Consider the following 15,383-nt stretch of genomic DNA (forward strand, 5'->3'; position numbering starts at 1 on the left):
AAGACTTCAAAATGTTTCAGAGCAGCAGTAGCAGCCTTCCCTTTGACAGTCCTCTGATAAGCCAAAAAACTAATCTCTAAGTGCCTTTTCTAAGAGCCCTAGAGGAAAGCTGAGTGCCTTAAAGCTTATTTTTAGTGACTAAGGACTTTTGTTTGTTTGGCTAGTATCAATTCTACTGTTTTTCCCTTACAGGAATAGTAAAATTTTCTGTGCTTAAATGAATCAAGCTAGATCAAATATTGGCAGATTAGGAAATTTTCAGTTCAGTTAACTAACATGAAATACATAATTTTATATGTTATCACTGAATCAATTCAAGACTTATAGATACTTCATCTCTGAAAGTATGTTATTGAATATTTTTCCTGTATTGTGCAATCATGTATTTTTGGATACAGACTAAGATAAAAGAATGATTTTTTTTCTTATTCACATTTCTGTATGCAATTGAGCATCATAAATACAGTAGAATAATATTTAAGCAGAACAGCCATAGCCTCCCCTATGTTATTTTCATTAGTCCCATGACATACTGAGTAAGAGTCCTAACTACCTCACATATAAATAGAATTAAAATGGCAATTTAAAAGAAAAGACAGTGACTCACAACCACTAAGAGAAGAACATAATGGTGATTCAAATCAACGTACAGGCTTGCCTGCTTCTAACTCTAGGTAATTTTTGACAATGGAAATAGTTTCTTTATTTATTTATAAACCTTCTCCGTTAAGTTTACCAAACATTTTAAAAGGAATTTGCTAAAACTGCTGTACTGGAAAACACTACACTTGATTTAAGAAGAGATTGTTCTACCTCCTTTTGATCCAATATTCCTTGTTGATTGAAGACTCAGTACAAACCTTACCTTTGCAGTGTCTGTGTAGCACATCTAATGCAGCAATGAGGAACTCGTGTGCATCTTGTTGCTCGTACCCTGCTAAATGCCGTGCATGAGTCCATACCAGGTGCAATAACCTATATGGAATGTGAGGAGATCGGTGCCCAGAGTAAAACTGCTCAAAGCAAAGAAAAGGACATAACTGTTAACAAGTTACACAGCCTCAGTGCATTTAATTATTAAAAACTTAAATGAGTGCAATTAGTCAAATAAATTTAAACCATTTAATTCTGATGGCCTTAATAATGAAGTACAGAGACAGCTTTTTATCACAGACTGCTAAAGAAGTGATCTCAGAACAGAGCATCTCAATTTTCTCCCGTGAAATTCCTTCCTTTTGTGATGGATTAACATAAAATAAAAAAAAAAGCAGGGGGGCAAACAACACTAAAAAATTCCTTACCAATACCATTGGCTTTTATTAGAATAGCCGGGGGGGGGGGGGGGGGGGGGGGGGGGGGGAGAAATTCCTACATTTACAAGAGACCAGCAATTTCGTTCACAATTTACATGCCCCCAAAACTCAGGGTTAACACTGAAGATGAGATTATCATCCAGCCCCTGAACCAAGCCATGGTAGCATCCAGTGGCTGTGCGCAATCCTACCTTACGGAAAATTTACAAGCAGGACAGCAGCCTCATGCCGGCACTGGCCTTCCACTCACAGCTAGAGAAGCACAAGGCTTTAGAAACAACTTTATTCAGCGCAGCTGTTTGCAGAGCTGAAGATGCCCCTTCATTCACCTACCCCCAAAGTCAGCTGCCCGTTCCCACTCCTGCAGGGTGTCACTGCTGGAGTTCTGGTCCTGGACCAGCTCCTACATCTGCTTCTTAATCCGCTTCAGTCAAAATCTGATGAGCTGGCTACTGTAGCAACTGAAATTGCCTCAGGTGATTTTGCCAGAAGCGTATTAGAGAGCGCACAGACAAATTATTTAGTCAGCAAAACCGTGATGTGAAACACCACTGCTGAGCGGTGACACACACAGCTGCGGAGGTAAATCAGCACAGAAGAGGAGGACAGATAACTGCCTACAGAAACTCATGTTTGGGGGTTTTTTTTTGGTTTTGTGGTTGGTGGTGTTGTTTTTTGTTTTTGTTTTTTTTTTTAATAAAAACCATCCAGGTCCCACCTAAAAAACAAAACAAAACAAACCCAAAACAACCCACCACCACTGCCCCCCCTCCAAGGGTCTGGGTTTCCCTGGGTCAAGGTTCAGCTCCTTCCTTTACCCTCTCCATTCCCATCCAGGTGCTACTGCTGCAACTCTTCTGCTTACATCTTCCTGGGTTCTCACTTCTGCTGCCAATTCTGGCATCCAGAGTCTGAGACTAAAGCTAACAGCCCCTTCTTGAGTAAGCTGACTTCCATATCCGTTCATGAGCCCCTGCACTGTGATACCTGTTCCAAAAGCAAAGGAGAGATGCTTGTGGTGTCCCTGCAGGGAGCCAGGAAAGGCCTCATGGCGTGCCTTTAACAGGGTAACATTTTATTTTTAATAAGTGAAAATTTATGAGTCATTTTGCCTTCCCTAACCGTTGGAAAAGGTATTTGCCAGTAAAGGGTGCCTGCAACACCACGATTATGTTTTGCCAAGATCTTATCAAATCGATGGCGGTTCATTTTCAGTTACTCTTCCCAACAAAAGACAGTAAGCAGCAAATACACAGACAAAAATAAGATTTAACACCCCAGCAGTATACAATTTCTTATTTTCATTGGAAAAGCGGGCTTCCTTCCCCAGCCTTATATTTCTCCTTGCCCAATCTCTGAGCATTTTATACCAGTGCAGGCACAGGCATCGTGCTGCAAACCTGCCCAGATAAAACATATTGTACTTTAAGGGACAGGTAAGCAAAAGGTAGTACAGTCTTCTCATCTAGTCCTCACATCTGTAGGGTTTTCTAAAGGGTTTTAGTGTATTTCCTTGCAAAGAAATTTCTCCATTGCAAACTCTACTTTTTCCAAGCAAGAAGATATACCTCTGCAGCCAAACACCACAAAATGCTTCTATAAATAAAAGGATCAATAGTTAACTGATGCCAACCAGAATGACACCAAGGGACTGGAGCAGTAGTATGGTAATTGAAATCTGCTGACGCAGCTGCTGCTCAACATAATTCAGGGAACTGCGGCAATAAAACTTCTCTGTTCTGTCACTCCTTACAATTAGTCCCAGAGCTCTCCAGTCACTTTAACCAACAGCACTCTCCATAATTACTCCACTGCAGACACTAGACCTGCCAGCAGATTTTACATTCTCTAGTGCTTCATTAGGATTAGAAGAATCTAACAAGAAGCTTTATGAAATTATTAGCTATTATTACAGAGAAACTAGAAAGACGCCTAGTAAGAAAGCTGCTGAGCATACGTGGGGGTGGGGGAAACCTTCACTATTCTAATAAATCAAAAATGAAACAAAGAATCTGAGCATACTCAATAGCCGCATTTTAACTGGAATGTATAAAACATCCATCCCATCTCTGACATTTCCTTGTTGCTGGGAGGACCAGCCTATCAGAGCTGTTCCAATCCACAAAAAGGAAAAAAGTCCATGTGAAGTCATATTCAGTCACTATTATACAAACCTTTTCATTAAAGTGTGCAAATATAAATAATGCTGTATTTGCGAGTGACCTTTAAAACACTTCAATGGCACAATTCTTCCAAACTTATTTTAAAGTAATTTCTGTTTCAAGTTGTTTTCAATTCAGCAGTATCCGGTTTTTATTTTGGAGACAACTAGTTCAAGCACTTTGAAAATGCTTGGTAATGCACTGTTTAATTGCTGTTCCAGGGAAGAAGAAAGAAACCAAACCAGGATTCAAAGCCTCCATTCTTACACACAACCCCAGTAACATTAACTTTCTTTTTTTTTGCACTTAAAACATTTGCTTTTGGATTCTAAAAGGAAGAATCTATAGGGGATTTAGAGGATTCTAGGCTTTGTATTTTGCATTATTGTTACCAAAAATATACAGATGCCAGTCAGGTTTTTAAAAAAAAAACAGCCCAGAACACCACCGCACACATCTGCATGTCTTTCTCCTCCTCCTGCCAAAAACACATGCATGGAAGTTTTCCAATTATGTGAACAAACAGATACATTTGCTCTATCCTGCATATGTATCAACTAGACAGTCCCCGAGCTTTGTAATCAAGAATTTATAGGCATAAATCCCGTTCCAGGCGCCAGTCCAATTTGAGAAGGTAAAACTTCCTCTTAGAAACTGGTTCTCAATTAAGACTTCAAGCGTACTGAATATTTACAATGGGTAAAGGGAGAGGGTAATACATGCGTCTTTCAAAATAACAGAACACCTACTGGAGGTTTCCCAACAAAGAGGGTTCAAGGAGCCTGAAAACCCATTTTGCCTGCACACACTCTGGATGTTCTACACTTATTTCAGAGAAACAATTTTCCTAAATTGGCACAGCCTCTGTATTTGCCATTACAAAATGCAAGGTCTCTGTCTACGTAAAGAGCCTTAACTACTTTTTCTCCCTTGGACCTTTGTTGTAACTTATTTTATATGTAAGCCATTTCAACAGTATACCGTCTTAGGGTATCAAAGCTATAAATCGTCTCATTGTTTTTCCTTTTTTGTCCTCACTTCTCAACTCTCCATGTAGTTGTGCTGTGCACTTTGATAGGCTCATGAGCACGAGTAATGATGGGAATAGAGAAGGCTTTGCTCTTCACATCTCTGAGCAGATGCACTGCATTCTGCTCTATTCCCAGGTATTCTTGCTATTCCAGTCACAGAGTACACCGAGATACAGATCTCCTAATCCTACCATCCTGAATGGTCATTCTGCAAAGGAGTTAGATAAACCTTAGCGTGTGGACCATCTTGAAATTAATTTTCATTGCTGAAGCAAGACTAAAACACAAATACCAGCAGGTAAAAAGCAGTGCAGAAACCATTTTGGCTGAAAGGCTCAATGAACAGATTCTGTGTGTTCCATCTTCCCTCCGTCCAGTTTCACCACTATCTGTTATTCCCAAATTCTTTTAATTCCTTTTCTTGTGCAGTGTAATTTACATCATGATTCTATTGATAAATAGGTTTCAAGTAGCAGAAATGAGAATGTTAATTGATGTAGTCAGATATTTTTAAAACAAAGAGATTCCATGCTTGGCGTATTTGCAAGAAAATCTACCAGGAAAAAAACCCTCAGTTCTAAAGAACCATCTGACACTCCTTACTCACCATCAACCTACTTCAAGGTAGAACAACTTTGTAGCTTCCTGTTTATCACAGAGAAATCACACAACCTATAATATCTAAATGATCTCTAAAAAACAAAAGGGACAAGTGTTTTCTCTTTAAGCAGCAAAATAGCAAAACTTGCTTATTTACGTAGTCTCATTTCATGTTCAAAACAGCCTCTCTTTCTCCTGGAGAGTTCTTACTGGCAGCATTCACCAGATCCCCTGGCATTCCATTTGCCTAAGATCACACCTTCAGAAAAGAAGGGTGGAGAGGAGATGAAGTTAACCCTTGCCCTGATCATTTGTCACCGGGTAAAACGCCTTGGGTAACTACATCAGTTAATCCCGGTGGGAAAGCTTCGTAAAAACAAGACGGAACCTGAACCAAAGTTTCCTCAGTAATTCAATTATAAAGGAATTCTTAACCATAGCACTGAAATCTCTGCTGGTTAGCTTTCCTTCATTCAGACCTCATCTCTGCAAAGACAGCGTAGGAATCTCCATTATAACCACCGCATACAGTTGGTAACGTGAAAGACAACCAGTTTGCTGCAAAACTGCAAGATTTTGGTTTTAATTCTGAATGTAGAGGAATTAAAACTCAGTGGGAAACAGAATTTTACAGTGAGTGCTGACAGAGCTATAAAGATAACATGCTATTTACTGCAAGTTAAAAGATACTGAGCTGGTTACAGATGCTGCAGTTTTACCTGTGGAGGACAAAGCTCTAGTTTTACCTCAAGGTGGTTGAGTCACTTTTTGTTGGCCTTCCACAACACACAGCTGCAGTATTTCAACATGAAATAAGGACGCCGACTACTGAACTGCTACCTTCACAGTCTGATATTCAGAGATATGGCTCTTCCCTCATTCATATACCCTCACGTCACATAACATTAATTATCAGAACTAATGCAAGTGTAGGCATGCATTTTGACCAGGGAAAATAAAGGCTGAGATTCCCAAAGTTGTGTGTGAAATTAAACTCGATTACAGTTGAAACTAATGCAAAAGCTACATTTAAGCCCCATTTTGGATAACAGCCTGTTCTTTGTTACGTGATTGTACATTGCCTAGCAAAAGGCATCTTAGGCCATCAACAGGGCTCCATGTACAAAAGTGGAAAGAAAAATCATTACTTAGACAGTCTTGATCTTTTCTCCAGCCCCCCAATCTGTAACGTAATACTCATTTCCCCTTTCCCAAAGGATTTTTACAGGAAAAAAAAAAATGCATGTGTGTAAACAGAATGTGGCAATAGTCATCGGAATGAGACTTTATACCACAGTTTGATGAAAAGAGATCAAGATTATACTAGTACCTTTTTTAAAATAAGCAAATAGGTTTCTATATTAACAGTGTACAGAAACTGGTATTTCTATACCATGACTGATTTTTTTTATCTAGACAGAGTGATATTTCCCCATTTAACTGCACATCTGGTTTCAATAATCCTGCAGCTGCTACCTACTCGTATGCCTGCCTTTTGTTTTTACCTCCCTTCCTGATAGGCTCAGGAATAATTGAAAAATAAATCAAAAAATAAGAAGTATAACTTACAACTAATGACTGATAAGCAGCAGGAGAAGTTGCAAATTCACGTGAGTGCTGAGTATGAGAAGAAAACTTTGTACTTGGAAAGGCTAAGGGAGGCTTTACCTTCCACATATGTTTAACTCACCTGCCATAACCAAAAAGAATAATCTCTGGTGAAAAAGGTACAGAAGTAAAATCAAATTCAAAATCACAAGATAAAAGGTAAAGATATTTTAGGTTGATATCAGTTTGAATGAACTTCCATGACAGCATATACACAAAGATGTGCTCTGCGTACAGACATCTCCAGTTATCTTAAATGCTCTGTGACAGCATGTACTACAGCTTTTTTGAGGGGTTTGGCTGCTTTTGGCTTGTTTTTTTTTTTTACTTACCAAGAAAGCAGATTTATCACTGAGGAAAAGGCACAGGACTAGAATTGTTTGTTTTTAAAGACCCACCTTAAAAGTAGAAGCCCATGTCTAGCCATAATCCTTACATTACTGATGTGGAACTAAGTTAATAAAGCTCTTTGGCTATTTATTAAGGAAAACACTGTGCCTGTCTCATACAGCACAGGTTGGACCTGCAGAGAAAGGCACACTGCAAAGCCAGTCACCTGAGTGAGAAAGGCAACGAAGAGTAGCTCATACATGGAAGGTACAAACCGTACCAACACATTCACTCTTCTATATCCCCCTGGCCATTAACGGGTTCCACATAAGAGATGATAATAAGGATGTTTCTCCCTGTTAGAAAGCACTGAATCGATATTTTTAAAGTATACAGGCCTACATAATCCACTGCCTTAACCCACAAGGCTATATACTATTGCTTTATTCTTACTCCCATTATTACCCAAAGAGCCTGTGACGTATTTTCCAGTTACAACTTGCACCTTTAATTAAGCACACATTCAACTTTAAGGCTAAAGACTTGCAGATCGGTCTCAGAAGAGAAGGCAGCACTGTAATTATTTCCAATACCAGCTTTGCCCAAACAAGGGTGACTTAAGAATAGGACTTAAAAGGCCAGTAGTTTCTTTTTCAGCAGTTGGGTATTTTTGACAGTGGGGTCTCGCTCAGTCTTTACGGCTTTGTTTTGCCACACTGTGAGGGGAAACATACTTTGCATTTCCTTTATATTTGCAAACAGAACACAACCCTTTTGGGGTAAGGGACAGCCAGCATCTGTGGACAGGCAATGCTATTGTGGCAAACAGCACTCACCTCCTGAAAAAGCGTAGACATTTCACAGACCAGACATGAGCTGGGGCTTTGCATTTCACATTTGTGCCTGTCGGAGAGGAAGAAATCTCGCAGCAGTGGAGTGTGGGTAAGTGCCTGGACAATACAGTTCATAAAACATGTGTTCCCAAGATTGATTAGCCCTCGTAGACCTATAAAGACAGAAGGGGGAGGGGACGCATAAGCATTATAAAGTTACCAAAAGGGTATATTTGCATTTTTATATAGTTTTCACAATATTGCCACCGATTTACTGTAAATGCACAGCTCCAAGTACACAGATTTTATATTGTTTTAGGTAGGCTATTGGTTTTGATGTACTCACAGCACAAGCTGCCCCAAGCTTTCTGACCTACACAGGGATCTTTTTTTTATTTATTTAAAATTCTCAGAAAAAAGGAAGCCTCAAAGTACAGCAACACCAATAGCATTATTTTGCAATGGCTGTTTTGCCAAACATCACCAACACACGCCCCCTCCCCAAACTGATACCAAACTGCAATGACAATAACTGGTTAAGTCACTACAGTACAAACTAATACATTTAAATAAATCAATAAAGAAGTTTTCAGATAGTTTAAAAGGCCTTCCCTCATGCAGGTCATACAGCCAGACTAAGGTTTTTGTACTGCTATAATGCAACAGTCATGTACGACAGGCAGCAAAGGAAACAGCCTTGACGAAACAACGTCAGGCTACATCATCCAATGCAGGCTCAGCATATCCTTTTTTTGTACAAAACCCAAGATCCAAACAAGACAACCTTAAAAAGAAACTCTGAACAATACTAGCTCCACGCTTGTTTTAGCTAAGTTAAACATTAATCTACAGTATACATCAAAAAATTCAACTTGGCATAAGAGGATTCATCACACCTTAAGTCAAACATTCAGTAATGCCCAGAGACGATTTCTTGTGCTTGGAAACCAAGATGCTTAAAGGAAAGCTCTTTTGTTGCACAACAGAAGAGAGGTTAGGAGTGGGGAAAGCTTTTCAGTCATTTGCGAAGTCTAAGCGAGAAGAAAAACATGCTCAAATCCTTGAGTACTCTTCCAAAATATTAACATAAAACCACCATACAGGAGTGCTAAACGACAAGAGCATCAGGTGGACAAGAATGCTTATTTTTAATCAAAAACTTACTTTGAAACAAGATAAAATGCACCAATAGATACAATTCTGGCATTAATTAAAATTAACATAGTCCTCTTCTGCAATATAAATGGGATTACTACAGAAACGGTGAATGAAAAAACAGGATTATTGACAGAGAACAAAGAATTTTCTTGCCATTCCACTGGAAAAAAAAGAAAAAGTACCGGCTGGCAATGCTGTGGTAATTAAAAAAGGTGCAGTTCCCTTGCAGTACACCAGATAGTGCTCAAAGGGCTCTTTAGCATCTTTCAGCAGGAGGAGGTGTGGTCCAGTTGCTATGTTACCAGAGAGAAATGGCACTACATCAGCTTGAACTGCGTACTCAGCTGTAGGCGATGGACGCAGAGCCCTCTTAAATTTTCTTTCCTGTATCTAATGCAACACCGTCCTCCTTCCAACAGTTTCCTGTTCCTTCTGTTTCCTCAAAGTGCAGGGAAATTTCTCATTATATTACAGTAACTTCTACTGGGCAGAAAGCTTATTGCAATTATTCGCTTTATTTTTCATGCTGGGAGGCAACAAGTGTACGCACAACATTAGTGAAGTGTTAAATAGTTAATTTGTAGCGGCTTGAAAATACGGCGTGATGCTTCAGCTCTGTACACAATCCTGTTTCAATGCCCCGGCTACACGACTCCGCAAACAACGTCACAACAGCAAGGTGTTCATGCTGTGCAAGTGGAGAAACGTTTGGTCCGCACCTCCTGCCTACCTCTCCTCTATATTTTCCATTTAAAACTTACTGGGTTTATTTAAAATCAGGGTGTGCAAACAGAAGCCTCTAAGGCTCCCTGGACATGATGCACCAGGGTATTCTGAGAAGCAGAAGAGTCTTTCCCTGTTTCTCTCTGGAAAACTCAGTCCCTCTGGTTAGCACCAGAATTCAAAGTTGGCCTGCACAGCACAGGAGACTAGTGGAAAACCGGTAGTACATCTAGAGACTCACCCTATCGCTTTTCATTTCGATATCTAATCGAGCAATCACAAGTAAAAGCAAACACATAAAGGCAGCTTTTTGGAATCATTTATTAAGCATCATTTATTACATGCCTGTGGCTGGACCTTCTTTCCCTGTGACAAGAATCAAATCTTCCGCAAAGTTGCCACCAGAAGACTAGTTACAGGCATCAAACTCAGAAGGCTCCCTCGGTTTACTCTACTTGCTTGGTCTTTTGGTGTCAGTTTTTCATAGGTCTAAGCGGAGTGCTTCATACGCTATGGCTTCACTTCAATGAACCGAGACAAAGTAACCTGCAAAACAGACAAGGCTGAAATGTGAATACTCCAAACGCTAATAAAAATAAGAAAATGGTGAATGTAGCAAGACATGAGAACTTACTTGGCTGAAAAGGGACAAATGTAAAGGAGCATACATCACCCTTACCCGAGGCAGCAATGACTGCAGCTGCTATACTGTCTCTTAAACTGACGTTTGAAATGGAACAGGTATGACAGACTGAACTACAGCTAAGATACTGCGTAACTAATTGCAGCATCTTGGAAAACATCAAAATTTGATGTACATAAACTAAAGAGCTGACAGAACTCAGAACACCGTGCCCTCTTGTGCTTAACTTTTATGGGAAAAAATGAGTTTTTTGGAAAGAAAACTAGCTAAAAATTACAGCCTATACAGCGTTCTGGTCAATAAAGTACTACGAATGTAAAGACTTGTGCCTGCCACACCTATTCCTTCCCCATTAATAATGCCTGGCAAATATTTAACTGGAGTAGTCAACCATTACAACATGTGGGTCATAAATAAACAGAAAAATAACGTGCCAAAACCTCAACTGCAGCAGTCCCCTTTTGCTAGCATCAGTCGTCCCCACTAGCATCTAATCAGTGAACAGTACTTGTACAGAGGAGTGGGCTAACTGTCTAAGGACTGCCAACAGGATCCAACCTCTAGGAATAAAGCTGTGGTATTTTGCAGGCTTCTGCTGCACTTCATAGGGTCATCTTTATTTCTGTTTCTTATGAACTGTTTTCTAAAGCGAGCAAGAGCAACCAGCGAGATACTTAATATATTCTGCACACCAATGTGTGCCCTTGTGATAAGTGTAGTTAACAGAAAAGCACTGTTGTACTTCTGAACCTTGCTGATGTAAGTGTAAATATTGGCATAAATTAATATTGCTGTCAAGACAAAGTTGTCAGGTTTGGTATCATCATAAAAAATACTCTCTAATCATCATGCATGGTATACGACCACTGCTCTCATCCTGTCACATGCTGGACAGGCAGGGCATAAGCAAAGCAGCAAGAAATCTACTTGTGCAATGCCTTGCGCACAGGTAAACCCATCCAGGAAATTCTTTTTACATTTAGTCTCAAAACTAGGTTCTAAGCAGCTGGCTTACCTTTGTCAGCTTCAGTTCTTCAGTCTTCTTCCAGTAACGGGTTCTGTTTTTTCAAATGCTCAAAGTACCGGATCTGCAATACTGGGCAGCAACGCCTGTTGTGATGCAGGGAGACCTAGAACACTGGTTCTGCAAGTCCACCCACGCAGGCGAGGTGAAAAAACCAAAACAAGATAAGGAAATTCCACTTCTCTGTGAAATGCAACTGTACAGCTATTAAAGGTGGGGAAGCAGGGAAATGAGAGGACCACACATGAATACAAAGTACAGAAAAACCAATCAGGTGCCCACGTTGCTCTCTTGGAAGAGGCTCTGTCTCCAGAACTAGGCTTTGTGCTGGGATAGGAAAGACAGCAGAGAAACCAGTCTGAACAAATGTTCCCACACAGAAACTGTGATTTATTTGAATGAAGGTTCTGGAAATAAGAACATAGGTCACTGTATAATGAGACTTTGTGAGACAATCAGAAAATCATTCAGATGCACTAAAGCACAGCTGGCTTGAGATCTTTTTTACATTAAACACAGGTTGGCAACACCTTAGAGCAATTTTTTTTGTCCCCTTCCCCCAGCCCTCCCAGTTCACCATCTGGTGTTGCTGTTTCCCTGAAGCTCCATCAGACAGTATCAGAAGTCAGCGCAAGCTGAGGAAGTGCTCACTGAAATATTTAAAGAGAGTTCACCATAACCCTTGGAAACAAACCACGTAGCACAGCAATGATGATTTCTAGAACAATTTTGGGGTTTCATCCTATGCTCATCATGGGAATTGCAACATCATTTAAGCGCATCTTTCTGACAATGTATTTTAAGGAAGAACTGCCCTACTTCTTAGCACCCAAAACTAAAACCAAATTCTATCTCAGCTCTCAAGTTTCAGGTGCAGACCATGCCATACATTACCAGAATATATCTGTTACAAGCACCAGCCCCAGCCAGGACCATACACTCCTGTTCCACTTGTGTGCCAGAAGCAGCACAGTTTTGCTAATAGGGTTAGTGACAGCAATTATTCTCAAACAACAATCCTTTTTGGAAAGAAAGAAAACCAAAATCTACTCATTTCAGAACGTAGCAGTATGCAGATACATGAAATTACAAGTCTACGCAGGAAAAAGCACAATGTTCTGTGACACCAGTGATCGCGTGCGTTATCAAAAAAAAGAACCATGCAGTTTTGGTGAATTTATTCCACACAACTTCAGCTGCAGCATCCTTTCTCTGTGTCTGCATGAAACCCACATGTAACTGCAGAAGCAGAAATACTGAGTCGAATGTATTAGAGAAGGTTTTTTCAGAGGTCTTTACAGAACATTTTTGACAAACTTACCGATGACACGCTCATGTATTAAATTATTCTGACAAGAGTTTAAGAAAAAGCTACATAAACTTTTGCTGCAGCCAAGCTAAAATGAAAAGAATTGCAACCCCATGATCTTAAAAGCTTAAGAATTTAACATCTCTACCACCAGCAAACACACGGCATGCAATCTACCATAAAAGGAAAAATAACTGGGGAAGGCAGGAAGAGAAAAGGTGTTTGAGCACAATTTGAATTTCCAAAAATGTGTAAGTTGTATTCTTTAAATTCAAACAGTTTCATAGCTTTGCTTTAGAATTTGTGAAGAATTATTTTCTTTTCCTTTCTTTATTGCTAAAGGGTACAAGCAAAGTGTTTGACCATGTTAAGTTCATACTTTAAAAGGAAGCTTTGAACATAAAATTCTCAGAAATTCTCTTGAAATTCACCTGAGTTCTGCCTGCCAACCACGTCTTGTACTTTTTCCACCACTTCTAAGATACAAGGCAAACGCGTGAATTTAGTCCTTCAGTAATGAGCCACCACATGTAGGTATTATGCCTTCTCTGTATTGCAGAAAGGTACCAAGACAGAAACTGGGCTTTTTGTTTGGCTGATTTTTAAACACCGCAAAAATAATGTTCCAAAATATTCAAAAATAACACAGACCCCAAACGGTTTTGGTGAGGAACACAGAAGGATGGAAGACACGTATGTGACCTGGTACATGGCTGAACCGAAACACCTGCCAGTGACTGCACTGTAATGCTTTGCTAGGAGGAAGCCTGCAGCAACCGGGAGGGCTTTGCTACGGGCTTTGGTTCCAGTGGCTGTTAGAGAAGCATAGACAGCAGGTGTATGAAATGTTTGAGGATTTCCACACCCCCTTTCACATATATTTCAAGAGTTAATAAAAATGCCCACACAATATTCTGCTGGTTTTTAGGCTGCATCAGCAGTACCACTTCAGGAATCACAGAATCCCAGGTTGGAAGGGACCCCAGGGATCGTCTAGCCCAACCTTTCTAGGAAGAGAACAGCCTAGACAAGATGGCCCAGCACCCTGCCCAGACGACTCTTGAAGGTGTCCAACGTGGCCGAGTCAACCCCTTCCCTGGGGAGATTATTCCAGTGGTGACTGTCCTCAGTGTGAAAAGTTTCCCTCTCGCGTCCAAAGGGAATCTCCCCAAAAGCAACTTGTGTCCATCCCCCCTTGTCCTCCCCATGTGACTCCTTGTGAAAAGGGAGTCTCCATCTCCTTTGTAGCTACCCCTTAAGTACTGGTACACAGGGATGAGATCCCCTCTAAGCCTCCTTTTCTCAAGGCTGAACAAACCCAGCTCTCCCAGCCTATCCTCATATGGCAGCTTCCCAGTCCTTTGATCATCTTGGTGGCCCTTCTCTGGACCCCTTCCAGCCTGTCCACATCCTTTTTGTATAGCGGGGACCAGAGCTGCACACAGCGCTCCAGGTGTGGCCTGACAAGTGCTGAGTAGAGCGGGATGACGACTTTATCTCTGCTGGCGACGCCCTTTTTGATGCAACCCAGCATCCCGGTGGCCTTTTTGGCCGCAGCAGCCACTGTTCACCCATGTTGAGCTTTCTGTAGTGAGTTTGAGAAAGGAATTTAAACAAAAGTGTTCTGCAAGTACGAACTTTGCAACATCTATAAAATTCAGAGTATGGTCAAAACTTACTAAAAATAACCCTGAAATGAATACGATCTGCCTAGAAGCAAGTTAAAGGCCATCTCTACAGGGCAATGATTTCGCAGCAAGTTACATACTTGCACACAATTTGCTGTTCAAGGGGAATGAAGGTGGTCTCATGACCCCAGGTCTAACACCATACAGTCAGCAGCAGCAACACAGGACAACTTTCAAGCTTTGAGGTGAGCCTCTTAGGCAGTCATAGGTGGACTTGCAGCCTTACTGTGGGTGAGAGGACACTTCAGACACTGACATTAAACCCTGAAGGGTTCCTTCAATAAGTCAATAGTCATCTTTGTCAGATGGTAGATTTTTATTATGATAAACTTTTGACACCACTCCCCCACCCCACAAAAAAATGAAAGCCAGTTAGTAGCAGGCCTGCCAAATACCTACAACAGGAGTAAACTACTGCAGTGCTGGTTAACGTAGCTTACGTTCAAGAAAAAGCCTGCACAACAGCAAAACTATTCTGTCAATCCAAAAGGATTTCCAAAAAGGGTAAAAATTTAGGAGATACAAAACGCAGAAGAAACTTCGAAAGAGAACGCATTATGCTAAAATAATGAAACATTCAAGACACTGTGAAGTTATAAACTGCTGAGTTGCAAGCATGATGACAGACATTTGCAAGAGGCTAAGCTTAAAAACATCATGCATCCCTATGTTGAACCTTTCTCAGTTTTATATAATCACCCAAGACACAGAAAAACCCCTCATTAAACAGAAAAGGTACTAGAAAGGGAAAATGGATATGTGGCTTTGGAAGACTAGACTAAAACGATTCAGTTAAATGACTGAAAAAGATGTGGCAAGATCCAGATACATAAAAATAATGAAGGAACCACAAAAATGTTCTAGGAGCTCCCGTAACAAGAGCAAACCAGTAACATTACAGAACACCACAAAGATGACGGGACCACCCCCCTCGAGCAGTGCTGAGCAGCAAGACCAGGGA

At 40.5% G+C, this 15,383-nt stretch overlaps 1 protein-coding gene across 2 annotated transcripts in view; it reads right to left on the reverse strand.

Annotated features, from left to right (window-relative positions):
• USP22 (ubiquitin specific peptidase 22) overlaps positions 1–15,383 on the reverse strand; it is a 111,601-nt gene that overhangs the window by 19,946 nt on the left and 76,272 nt on the right. For both annotated transcript variants that reach the window (XM_064461501.1, XM_064461500.1), the window contains 2 exons: positions 7,881–8,050; positions 866–1,013 (listed from right to left, as the gene is read on the reverse strand). In XM_064461501.1, coding sequence (XP_064317571.1) covers positions 866–1,013; positions 7,881–8,050 — 318 coding nt within the window. The remainder of the gene's footprint in view (positions 1–865; positions 1,014–7,880; positions 8,051–15,383) is intronic.

Source organism: Phalacrocorax carbo, chromosome 10, assembly GCF_963921805.1.
Source record: "Phalacrocorax carbo chromosome 10, bPhaCar2.1, whole genome shotgun sequence".
Classification (NCBI taxonomy): Eukaryota; Metazoa; Chordata; class Aves; order Suliformes; family Phalacrocoracidae; genus Phalacrocorax; species Phalacrocorax carbo.